The 13,535-nt window shown below is 41.1% G+C and overlaps 1 protein-coding gene across 1 annotated transcript; it reads right to left on the minus strand.

Annotated features, from left to right (window-relative positions):
* Positions 1–3,668: 3,668 nt before the first annotated feature.
* Positions 3,669–13,535, minus strand: hunk (hormonally up-regulated Neu-associated kinase). The gene is made up of 9 exons (XM_063485989.1): positions 12,849–13,535; positions 9,925–10,217; positions 9,270–9,325; positions 8,934–9,069; positions 8,712–8,839; positions 7,404–7,530; positions 7,129–7,297; positions 6,727–6,889; positions 3,669–6,031 (listed from the first exon to the last, which is right to left on the minus strand). Exons 1-9 carry the CDS (start codon positions 13,086–13,088, stop codon positions 5,283–5,285), a joined length of 2,061 nt encoding a protein of 686 aa, XP_063342059.1. The 5' UTR covers positions 13,089–13,535; the 3' UTR covers positions 3,669–5,282.

A 13,535-nucleotide genomic window follows, 5' to 3' on the forward strand; every position in this document is an offset into this window, starting at 1 on the left:
TTTATCTGGAATTATTCTTTTTGTCTTGACAAGATTTTCTTACAAGATTTTGAGGTAAACTTGAAAGAAAGGCAGATGTGAAATGTTAAAGTGAGGTCAGAGGTCAAATGTGACATGTTATTCGGAGGGAAACTATAAATATTTGATATTTAGAATCTTCATATACCAGTATAAAAGTTGCCAATACAAATAAAGGCAGTAGAAATTTTAAGTTCAATTTTAAAGATAAGACATTGTATGAAAGTTTGAGTCTAGTTTTGTCTTGATGAAGAGATCAGAGGTAGCATGATATTTAGATTCAAGTTCAATATTTTGTTCACTGGTATCAGATGTGGGGTTGAAATGTTCCCATAACTTATTTGAGCTGTGTGCATTCTTTCAAAAAGGTCTTATGGAGTGATGAATTCAAATGTAAGATTTTTGGGTTAAATTTTCATCAGCATGTAGTTCACTAGTGAGGTACAACAGTGAGTGTCGACAGCTACCTGTGAAACAGTGTGGAGGCTCTGTCATGGTTTAGGGCAGCATTTCAGTGTTGAAGAATAAAGATCGTCATTTTGAATTTTAAGCTTGTTAAAATTTTGCAAACTCTGTTTTCACCTTATATACTCCATTTCCATGTGTGTTCACACATTTCAATAAGTCACAGCTCCTTTTTCCTATTTTCCTTACAAAATATAAAGAAGAAAGTGTTGTCTAAAGACGTTTGCACAGTATGTTATGTCAGTGCGCCCCAGGGCAGCTGTGGCTACAATGTAGCTTGCCATCACCTATGTGTGAATGGGTGAATGACTGAATGTAGTGTAAAGCGCTTTGGGGTTCTTAGGGACTAAGTAAAGCGCTATACAAATACAGGCCATTTACCATTTACCATTTAAAATGGGTGTCACAATTCAGATTACTATGATACAAGTGGCAGCTGACAGGCTATGAGGTGGTCCATGCACCCTGGCACTGGGGATGTGGGAAATGGTGGTATTTATGTCACTGGTGCAGTAATGGTAGAAGTAGTCAGGCGAGAAAATGACTTTGATAAACAGTATCCAATATCTATTTGAGAGAAGCTATGTTATTTGTTTTTAATGCCTTTTGTCTTGCAAATGTATTCAGAGTGGTGCCGTTGAAATACTGAAAGGTTTCTATCCATCTTTCCAGTTCAGCAGGATTGTTTTCTTAGCGACTGTTAGAGCTGTTAGTGTAATGTGAGTTGCTCACTTTTCAGAGCTTGAATCAACAGATGTAAGATCTCTAAGCAGAAAAACAGACGAGAAAGCTGCAAATGAGCTGGTCTGGATGACTTAATGTTGACTAACTGTTTCTACTCCACTGACTGTTTTTTTTAATGATTATTTTTTTTACAGCAGCTGTTAGGGCTTCTTGGTGCATAGTATATTGTATATTAAACCCAAAGGATTGTTGTGGTTAGATCTTTATATACAATCGCAGGTATGAATGTCACTCCTAAATTTGAGCTTTTTTCATGATTTTTTTGAACGGTTCTTTTTCCAGGGTGGAATGATTGTACAGCATATACCTTTAATGATTAAAATTTTGAATTTATTTTGGATTTTAGACATATATGCTTGAATATATACATGTGCTTTTGGAAGTTTTCTGGCTGGATATTTGACCCTTATTATAGGCAGAATTTAAATAGGTTAATTTCCCAGCTTAGACCTGAGAAACTACCAGTTGCTGTTAATTGTAATCACTAACAAGAAGTTAACAGGCCTCTTCTTGTCAAATTAAAATGCATTCAGCTCCATATATTAAAAGTTGTAAGTGAAAGTATGTATATATTTTAGCCTTTATACACTTGACCCTGTGTGGATTGGAGTGTGAATTATTCCAACTCGAAAAAAAAAAACTATTTAAATAAATCATTAAAAGTCACATAATAACCATCCCCCATAATGAGTGTTACAACATCTGTTTGTGCGTTTTTTTAGAGGTCTCCTATCGACTACTAATTTTATCTTTCTACTGTTAACGGTGGTAATGCTAAATTTATTAAAGCGTCACTTGATCGTAGACTTCGACCAGGTTACATGTACCTCTGTGACAGTGTTTTACACTCTGCTACATGCTGTGAAGAGGTTTTATCTATGCCAATAATTCCATGCTATTCTAGGTAGTTACAATGTAGTTAAATTGCCCTAGGTGTGTTTTCTTTTCTTCATCCCACTGAAAGCGTCCTTTACTTCCTAAATTCCTGTGAACAGTTAATGAAAAAAAATTGCCCTCCAGAGCTTTTACTCTTTATAACGAAACAAGATCACCACCCTCCAGAGCTTTTACTTTGTAGAATTTTTAATGAAATAACAAGGCCACACCTGGCCACCAAACCACTGCTGAGTCATTTGTCTAATTACTTTGGAGCCTCAGGAAATGCAGATACTATCTTAAGAAAAATTGCTCTAATTCATAAATATATTAAATGTTAATATCATTAAAACCTCTTGAACTGAAGCTACAGGTCTACACTTCAGTTATATCTTAATTGGTTTCAGTCCTTTAAGGTGGATTTGAAGTGAAGCAAATTGCATTGCCCTTCAAATGTTTATGGTTTTGACTGTATTTTGTTCAACCAACAACGTGTGAGATTCATATTGACACCAGAAAAAAGCAAATGCTTGTGTTCGGGAAATGGGCAAAAGTTTTCGTGCATTCGGTTACAGCCACGGTTTATTTTGCCGTAAGCATGATTCATTGATTTTGCTGAAATAAGAGGTAGAAACTGTTACAACATGTCCTTCACCACCACAATCTATCACCTCACTTTCTGGAAACAATACGTGTTTAGTCAAAAGCGGCGCCTTTTTGGGTCCTTGACTTTATCGGTTAATGGTAAATTACACAATTACCGCAGCAACACTGAACTATATTTCATGATATTATCTGTCTGTGTGCAGTAATATCCTTCATGCATAGTATTCCTGGTCAGAGCTTGTTTATGTCACCAGATCAACCAGGGATTTTGACTAACCGTTGGCCTGTCGTTGATAAACAAAAGGCTCTGGCTTTAACATATTTGAGGGCTCCTCTTGCCCCTCTGCTTTTATCAGCTTAGCCACGCTGATTTAATCGGACAGCCCTGTTTGTGGTGTCCTGTGCATGTGCTTGTTTGTCTCAAAGCTCTGGTGATCCCCCTTCTGTGTCTCGACAGGGCAGCGTCACCCAGAGAGGTTTAGGGAGGCACAGCTGAGTAGATTAGTGTCTATAACGTGTGTGTTCGTGAGAAGGAAGGGCTTGTAGCGTATGTGTGAGTGTGTGTGTGTGCATGTAGCCAAACCAAGGATCATTCAGCTGTTGCATGGGAGTGTCATGCTTTTTTTTTAACCTCTCATAGGTGTTTCGTGGGAAATGCATATGGTATGTGAGACAAGTGGCACATTCAGTAACATAAATCCTTTCACACATCGTCATCAAGTCCTCCAGTAGATGAGAGCTTTAAGGATGAAGTATAGATGTCAGACTTTAGGTAAAATGTACATAAATTAGCAAGAATATTGGATTCTGTTGAGTACCATATTATTACTTAATGATCATAATTAAAAGTTTGTGTATTTTCAATAAGTCTCAGATGTGCCATGTGAACATGTGACGTGCAAGAATGAAGCCAGACAGCATGCAGGTGCGTTTAAAGGACTAGACAGACACATAAAGGATTCAGTATAAATATTTAAAATACTTTATACAGCATAGAAATCTCTTGACACTCAAACAAAACCATCCTTTACAAAATCTTAAAAAAAGACACCCCCCCACCCAAGTCCGTATCAATCTCAGTATCAACCAGAAAAAAGGTACAAAGACATAATTTCAAATGCTGACAACACAAGTTTGACTCATGCAACTTTTCATTTGGACATGAAGAGATTCTACAGTATTTTAACAGTGAGAAGCCTCGTGTGCCCGTGGAAGCCTTTTTTTTGTTCGTTTTTTCCCCCTTTGTTTTGTACAGGCAACTAATTTGTGACAGTGTCGGCTCAGATAAACGTCTTAAACTTCTGTTCATACAGAACGGAGTAAGCAACAGGAACACAGGAGCTGCACTGTTATTTACAGGAACATTTTTCACATGTCTCAGAGCTCTTGGCAAATACTCATCATTGCAGTTAACACTTAAGACTATTGCACAAACTACAGCGTTAAGACAAAAGGAAGTGAATTATTTCCGCAGATGATCCTAGTAGCAGTTCTTTCCACTTTCATACACTCAACCTGTGGTGAGGTTGATCTGTTTCATAAGGCTTTTGATGCTCTATTCTTTTTTCTTTTATTTATTTTTATTACAAACTGACTAGGAACAGGCATATCCTGCTGTGAGAAAGTCAAGACTTTTACAGATTCCCTGTGGGTCTTAGAGGTGATGCAACACTTGTGGATAAAAAAGTTGCTATCAGTGCTGAGTGAAGGTTTATGAGGACGTTTATATAAAAGTGAGAATATGCTTCTACTCTTGCAACCTACGGCTATTTTAGTGTGTTGATTCTAATGGCAACACTTACACACTGCTACACTGTGACACGATCCACACAAGCATGTCACAGCCGACTGCTGTTCCACATTTAATGCATGAATAAATGCAGTGAGGTAAAAGATGTTAAACACCGTTCTAACTATACGTTTTGGTTTTCAAGAATAGTGCAGTGAGCTTCTTCATCCAGTCAGCATAGGACACAGTGCCAGCTGACTGGATGTCAGTGGCTATTATACAGTAGTTTTCACAGAGACAAAACATTTATACATGTAAAATCAGGGTTAGGGTAAAAGTTGGGGTCTGTTAGCTGGTGTGAATCAGTTTGCGGCTCAATTAGTAACCAGTTACACCAATGTTACATAAGAGAGTATCTCTAAGTTGGTCTATAATACATCGTTCAGTGTGTACTCGTGTGTGTGTGTGTGTGTGTGCTTGTGTACAATTGTTATTGGCAAGGCTCATATTACACGATGTCCCATGTCCACTCCGTATTTAGGACACAGAGAGATTTAGTCATTGCTCATGGATCCGTTCAGATCTTATCTCCTCAGTGTCACTTCTCACATTACATAATAAGTGTGGTAACAAGAGGTAATACATTTTATATTCTCACCACCTTTTTTTTTTTTTTTTTTTTTTTTTAAAATACGTCTGTCATGAAAAGTGGCTCAGTCGCAATAAAGGGACAGTTCACAGTTCAAAAGGCCGCTCTGGAAGACCTCTCCCAACATAAAAATGTTGAAAGGGGCCTCGAGTTCAGTCCAACTTTTTTTTTTTTTTTTTTAAATCATCTTATAACTCAGCAGAGGGTCTTTAGTGCACCTGAAGCACAGAGGAGAGTCTGCATGGGGTAGGGAGGAGGGGACACAACTTCCTCGATGACTTGTTCTGGCCGAAATGTAAATGGCTGCAGCTGGACCTTCTTCTTTAGGATCTGTCCGATTCCCATCGAGGGGAATTTGCTGCGATGCGTTGGGCTCTCGGGATCGCTGCTACCGCTGTTGGAAGGAGGACTAAAAGCTGAGGTAGGATTGAGGGGACTGAAGGCAGACTTTGGAGGGCTAAAAGCTGAGCTCCCTGGGGGACTTCCTATAGTGCTGGGAGGGCTACCACTAGTGTCAGAAGAACCACACCAATCTGTCGAGGTGCTCTTCTTGGGCTGTGGATTGACAATGAGGACAGGCGGACTGGGGATTGTGGCTTTTTTCAAGTAAGAGGAGTCAGGCTGGAAGGCGGAGACGTGGCGGGGAGGGGACAGGGTCCCGTTAGTCAGCTTGTACCAGGGCGAAGATGGGGTGTCTTCGATTTGTTCGGCTTTGGCGAGCGAGCCGAAGGAATGCATGCCAATCGGCGACGGCGCAGGAGGAGCGGGAATGTTGTGTTCTGGGCTCGTGTTGACTTGCGGAAGGGTGGCCAGGCGCCTCCGTTGCTGTGGCGTGTTGGGGAATAGAGGGTGGATCTCTAGGTACTCCATGGAGGAAGAAGCAACTGTGCCCGGAGGTGCCAGAGGTGAATTACGATGCCCACCAGTTATGGCACGCAGTAAACCTGAGGATGAAATTAGAAACACTTTAGCTTTTGTGAAACATTGTTTTTTGCTGTAATATTTAATGAAAATTAAAATGAATTCATTAAAAAAGTGGGAACCCCATCTTTTCTTAAACCTCTGCCTGAGTAGCCATTGTCTGTATGCCATTAACAAGATCCTGACAGACACAATGATCTGACAGCAGATGTAAAGCCAAAGGTACAGAAGACAAATCTGTAACACACAGACTTTCTCAATACCACTTAAAGGTAAGTGAGAAGGGAGTTTAGGTGTGTACAAATCTCTCTCTTGTAAGCTTGAGTCAGTTCAGTTATTTCTATATCATGAACTTACTTCTGCATTATGCTCTCTTAAGTAATTTCTGATTAAGATTTTAGTGTTTGTGTTTGCCCCACGAGTGACTGGCAAGTTGTCCTGGATGTTTCCTCTCAGATGGATGAGTGGGTGGTTAGATGGATGAACGCACAGACAAACAGTGGATGGATGGATGGATGGAGGGATGGATGGATGGATGACTGGGTAACTATGTGTGTGTGAAACAGGTCGCTGTACAAGAACATGCATGCTCAGTCAACCTACCCTGTATGAATAAAAGTAAATAAAATAGATACAATAAATAAAGTGAACATTAAAAAAAAACTGCTTCCTAATTGTTGTTTTAATTATTTTTGCACTCAACTGTGCAAATCCTCACCTGTTCTGTGCTTCTTCTCCTTGCTGGGCCCCTTGCTGACAGCCAGGTACACGGGCGTCTGTTTCGGGGGTATGGTCAGCTTATCGACGTGCTTCCTCCACTGGGTCTGGAAGTATTCGTTTTTCTGCTTTTCTCCTCTCTTTTTCTCTTGGAACTGCATCTCCTTAACAGACACATAAGCAACATTTAAAAGCCGACTCTACGTGCTGTGCAGCCACGTGTTGATGACTAAATGCTTTGTGTCATCCCGTCACAACACTTTATTGGTGTGAAAAACACTCCTGGTCCTTTTGAAATATTACTATGACAAACTCCTCGGAAAAAGGGTGTGCAAGTGAGTAAAATAAACGTTTCTCATTAAACTCACTGACGTCAAACAGGAAAGTATATGAATATACATACCCTGTATTCTTTGGAGAGTCTCTTCATTTTCTTGTTGAGGAGGAAGTAGACAGCCAAAGTGTGGCAGGCGCGATTGGTGAGGACGGCGCTCAGAACTTCACTGTGCTTGTAGCCCATCTTCTCCGTCATATGCAGCAAAACCGTGTGGTTGATTTCTTCAATGTGGATCCTTAACGCAAAAAAAAGAATATTTAACAATGCTTGACAAATTAAGCTTTTAAATGCAAACTACAGCAAACACAAACTCAGAGCAATTTAAATCTGTGTACATCTACCTGTTGAGGTATGGTGCCCCTGTGTTCTTATTGGCCAGCTGAAGCCAGGAGTCAGCCATCACCTGGTGGATATTGGGACGCTTGTTGGGGTCTGGCTCAAGAAGTTTCTTCAGAAGACAGATGGCAGCTGAGAAACGAGAAAAATCAAAATGTGTTTTGTTATTCTTTCTGCAAGCTCATCAACGCGTAAAACAGGAGCAGCTTTCTCGGTCCAGAACATGTTACCACAAGTTTTAGAATCATGTCGTGTTATCATTGTGTTTATGCCCAGGCCACAAACTTGGCTCTCTTAAGATTCAAGATTCTTTTGAATTACCAACGCTGCAAAGTGAAACTGCTTATGCAACAACAAAATAGATGAAACTGATAAAGTTATCATTATTAAGTAAATTGTTTCATAATGAACCCAGTTGCGAAGTCAGATGCATGTCGTTATAGAATGATAGGTGCTTATAAAAGTGAGTTAAGGTATCGCCCTTTAGTTTGCATATAAGTGAAATGCAAACGACTGTTCTGACGTGCCGTGAAGGAGTGACTGCAGAACGAGTGCAGAGATTGTGAAATGAATTTGACACTTGATATTCTCGTCATACCTATGCACACCCTTTCCACAACACACGCAAGCTTCTGAGGAACTACCTTTGAATTTATTTGTGTAATTATATCTAAATATATATGTAGGACATTTATACTATATTTAGTGACTCTAAGGCAAAGTCAAGCCTATGAGCAATTTTAGTTTCCTAAAGTCTACAAAAACATTGACCAACCTTCTCAGGAACTGAATCATTTGCTTTAAGAAACAAAACAAACAAAAGAAAAACTGTAGAAAAAAATCTGAATCTGTGCCAGCGGCTTCACTGGAAGAGCTACCTAATCCCTGATAAAGAGGCACAAAAGGTTATCAGGTTTTTGTTTCTGATGGAATGGTTACTAGTGAAATCACTGAGAATTTCTTGCTGTCGTGTGCAATGATGTGCACGAATGTACATCCCTCCACCCGTCACCTGTCTTTCTGCTTTTTTGCTTTTCGGTTTTTAACTGCATTTAAGCAGGATATATGAAAACAGAACTTTTTTTTGAAGGGTTTAAAATAAGAAGTAATAACGAATCTTAAATATGTCAAAGCCACTAAGCCTCAAGTTATTTATCCTTTTGCTTCTAGAGTTTTAAGTAAGCAGCTTTTAAAATCATTTTTCGAAATTCTGAAGGCCAGCCAATCAGATTTCATTCACATCACAAAAACCCTCCACTTTTACGTTTTATCTGCACACAGCAGGTTTGTGCCGTCGTGTTTTCATTCCTTACCTGTTGACAGCGTGGGAGGTAGCGGATTCATCTCCTTGTCCACCATCTTCTGGTGCAGGGCCCGAAGACTGAACGGCTCCACGGTGAACGGGAGTGTCCCAGTCAACATTGCGTACATGTTAACACCACTGGAAGACCCAAATACACACTTCAGCTCTCTGTGCACTCATTAATTAAAACTGATGTTTATTATCAAATGTCTTAAAACAACTTTAAACTCACATGGACCAGACATCCACTTTTGGTCCATACTTTTTCCTAGAGAGTAGCTCAGGGGCGGCGTAAGCTGGACTTCCACACTGGGTGCTGAAGGGATCAGAGTATCCCAAGATGCCAGCACAGTTACTTAGGCCAAAATCTGAGGGAAAGGAGTGGTGGGGGGAGTGGGTTTATTATTTCAGCTTGCCCATTAAAGAAACACAGGGGTGTTAGCACTTTGGTGAGAGCTTAGGGAACATTACTCTTTTCCATGTGGATTCTTTTATGTTTGAATACATGTACAGAATTTCTGTATAACGTTTTGTGCACAGAAAAAACATTCAGAGCATCGGGGCTTACCTATAAGCTTTATGTTGTCCTGCTCATCCAGTAGGAGGTTTTCTATTTTGAGGTCCCTGTAAAACAAAGGTCCATGTTTATATTAGATAACCTTATATTAGATGATTAGATAACCTTTAGTATCACACAATCTACCCCCCGCTTCTTGAACCGTGACATAACCCCTCCTAATGTGGGTCATGCTGCTTAATTTTCATAGTCTATTGTGTATCTTCAGATCCCTCCTCAGTAGCAGAAATCCTGTTATCCACAGAGGCCATCTCACTGTGATAGAAATTCAGTTCCCAGGCTCTAAATAACAAAGACTATTCCTCACAAGAGCCTTGGGAAACATATGCAGAAACAGTGCATGTTTTTTCCCATAAATCTATGTGAGAAAACCCTAGAATTAACAATACTGTGATTGCATTGCTGTAATGTTTTTGCTCTTCACACCTAAATGGAAAACATTAAATTATTACAATGCAGTTATTGTGAAGACAGATCTGCTTTCATGGATTAATAGTAATGTGCATAAGAAAGACTTAACCCACACTTTGGGAAAGAGGATCATGTCTGACCCAGAAGTCTTAAAGTTAACTTTGACCCATATCCAATGCAACAGTAATTATATGCTTATATACTAATGTTTTTGGGGTTTGGTTTGGTTTTTTACCTGTGAACCACACCAGCCCTGTGCAGGTGCTCCACAGCCAGCACCAACTGCCGGATGTACTTCTGCGTCTCTCTCTCATCCAGGCGTTTCTTGTCGTAGATGTGGTTCATGAGGTTCCCACCGGGACAAAGCTCCATCACCAGGTAGTAGCTGTTCTCTGTCTCCAAGATGTCCAGCAGCTGAGTGATGTTGGGGTGGCGGATCATCTGCTGGATGTGACCTTCTCTCCGGAGGTTCTTGGTAACATATGAGTCCTTCTTGGCCTTCCTCTTGTCGATCACCTTCACCGCCACCTGAAAAAAAAAATGCAGGAGGAGAGAGGAGGGTGAGGTTATTTTTATATTTTACAAAGCACTAAGTTAACAGCTATTGTTGGGCTTGTAAACTGTGCAGCATGCAATATTGTGAATAATATCCATGGAGAAGGGAGCACAGTGCTGATTTCAGAGCGCCCAGGCGTAACAGGTGAAGAGCTGCTCAGAGTATGTAACTCAAAACTGACCTCTCCCTCAGAGCTGTTACTAGTGGGGGAGCCACAAGGCCCTGCAGCTGAGGGGGAAGTGTGTGTGTGTGTGTGTGTGTGTGTGTGTGTGTGTGTGTGTGTGTGTGTGTGTGTGTGTGTGTGTGTGTGTGTGTGTGAGAAGGACCTGGAGGGGTTAATGAACCATCATAAACTGGGATGAAAAGCAAATGTTACCCTATATGCTGAGAAGGCACCAAGGCCAAATGGACAGTTAACATTCCCCCATTTGTCTAGGTTTAGTTGCAGCCAAACACACAAGAAGCTGAGACAAATACAGATGGAAAGCCACAGAATCTCCTCACGAACGCCCCAGAACATGTCCTTTAACTCAATGACTCCCCTTCAGTTTTATTGATAATTACATTCAATAACATACCCATCTACTCTATTTCATCCATGTCTCCTTGTATCCCGTCTAGACTGAGTTCAAGAGCATGGCTACCACGCACAACAAATCATCTCAAGGAGAGCCCACAGACATGGAAAGGCATGACAAGTGAACCTAATCACCATATCCATTAATGAAATGGTGAGGGCCAAAGTGGTAGTGTGTGCATATGTGTGTGTGTGTGTTTTCTCTTTCTTCTGACCTTCAGCTTGTCTTTCATTTTTACTTTCATCCTTTCAGGACTGGTAATTGATTCAGTGCTGAAAACCTTTTTACAACTGCTAATTAAACCTGCCTGTATGTGCATGCATGTGTGTGTGTGTGTGCAGTGTTCTGTCACGATAATAGATGGCCTGTGTTTACACAATGTAGCATGGATAAGGAGTGCAGGGTATGTATGGGGTGGGGTGGGCACTGTATTTACAGTTGGCTACTCTATATGAGGAGGGGGTGGGATATAGAGGGGGAGGGGTGTGCGCTCTTGCCTGGGGGCTATTGAGGGATTCGGTTGTTTATCATCAGGCGCCCCTCAGACAGAAAGGGGGTGGGGGGTATGGAGGGGAAAGTGGGTTACAGACATTAAAAACACACACATATGACCTCCTGAGCTGCCTGCCCATGACAGCCCCATCTCTCTCCTCTTCTCACCCCCATACCCCTTTTCTGCTTTTTAAATTCCATGCATTTACTCTGACTTTCTAGTAATGTAAAACAAACATAAAAGTGGGGGTGGGGGGATCTGGGAATCCTCCTGTATTTCACCCCCATGTGCTTGAATAAACTCATTACCCTCCTGTACCCTGCAAGCGCCTGCTGGACGCCTGTATTCAAATGAGTGAGGGAGAGTGTTTGGATGTGCGATTGCCAGCGTTTGCATCATCCTCAACAAAGACAGTGTGAGTGGGTGGGTGAGAGGAACGTTTGCTTTACAGCAAGGGAGGAGCTGGGTGTGATCCGAAATATTTTTAATATGCAAATTTAGGAATTTTCAGTGACACATGCGCAAATTATAGCCTGCGCATTACCTATAGAAATGGTATGCATTTAATGCAGGAGCGAACAGTAAAAAAGAAAGAAAGAAAAAAAAGGAGACGTACTTGTTTTTCCAATATGCAAATTTTTTGGCTCCTTCTCAAAAAAGCCTGAAGAGACAAAGGCAACCAGTGGCCAATGGTAGCCCGTATCAACCCCCCCCCGCGATGGCGGAATCATAATGAGGCTGAAGCCCATTTATCAACGACAAGATTTCATATTCAAGTAGCAGCTCTGCTCTCTTATAGGCCCGGCAGTTTTCCTCTCTGGTCCTGTCACACTCTAGCGCGCCCACCGCGGAGATACGGTGAGATCACCAGCAGCAGCAAACAAAGCATAGGTTCAGAAACGCAGGGCGATCAACGCGTTATCCGCGGGGCTGGAGAAGGGACAAACACCCATAGATAACTGTGTCTCTCTCACGCACAATTAGCAAATATTGTCACTAGAGGAGCTCCTGCTGTGCACAACCTATACTCGGCATTCAGCAGCTGCTGGTGTGATGCCGCATGCGCTAATTAACAAAGGCTCAGCGCAATCAGAGCTGATCACTTTCTCTGAGGAGAGAACCACTAATTAGGAAGTCCTGGATTGGCGCATTGCATCGCAATATAAACAACTTTTCCCACTGTTCACATGCAGCCGAAAGGAATGCGTTGCCAAGCACGCATGACATCTGATTCTGTCCAATGAAATGTAATTTAAAACCACTACAGACGCAATAAATGGTGAGGCACAGTCAAAATTAAAACTCAGCAAATTAAAAAGAAAATTCATTAAAATGACAAAAAGACAATGAATTATAAGAGTCAAGCCAACTGTTAATTCCAGATGACATGTCATGAGATCACAAAATAGATTTTAACATATACATATACATATATATATATATATATATATATATATACATATATATATATATATATATATATATATATATTAAGAAGCGATGTTTTATACAGTCTGTTGCGGTCCGCTTACCTTTTCTCCTGTTAACGCATGGAGACCTTCTCTAACTTTGGCGAACGATCCTTCTCCCAGCTTCCTCCCGATCATATAGTTCCCGACCCGTTTGGTGTGGTAAAAGTTCTTGAGGATGTCCGTTACAGGACTGCATAGGGAGGCCGGGAGGATACTCTCATTCCCGGCACTGTTTGGAATTTTACCCTCGTATAACCCGTGCCCGTTGTCCACTACCATGTCGCTGTCTGCAACAGGCATCACAGCTCCCTTGTCAAGTGTCCCCTTTTAACAAGGGAGGATAATACGCAGTCCGAATCACACCCACTTTAAATGCAGGTATTAAATGCTTAACGTCCGGTAAAGTATCTTAACTCCGTTATCTGCGTAATAACAAATTACGAGTACCGGAGCTTGCGCCACCTGTTCACCCAAAGCACCAAGTGAGCTCACTCAGCAGTTTCCGAGACCACTCTGAAGTTAATGAATGAGTTTAGATTAAAAAAAAACGGTAGAAAAAAGGGGGGAACAGACTCAGTGACTTAAGTTAGTAACCTGACTGCTATTTTAACACTTAGGTGGGTTTTTAAAAAAAGCATAACAACAAGCATCGGCTCTAATGAAGGTGAGCTCTGCCTCTCTTCTCCAAACACGCTCGTCTCCTGATTAGTCTGAGAGCAAGCAGCGTGTTTTGCAGTTTGAAGCGAC

This window comes from Pelmatolapia mariae, linkage group LG10_11 (assembly GCF_036321145.2).
Source record: "Pelmatolapia mariae isolate MD_Pm_ZW linkage group LG10_11, Pm_UMD_F_2, whole genome shotgun sequence".
Lineage (NCBI taxonomy): Eukaryota > Metazoa > Chordata > Actinopteri > Cichliformes > Cichlidae > Pelmatolapia > Pelmatolapia mariae.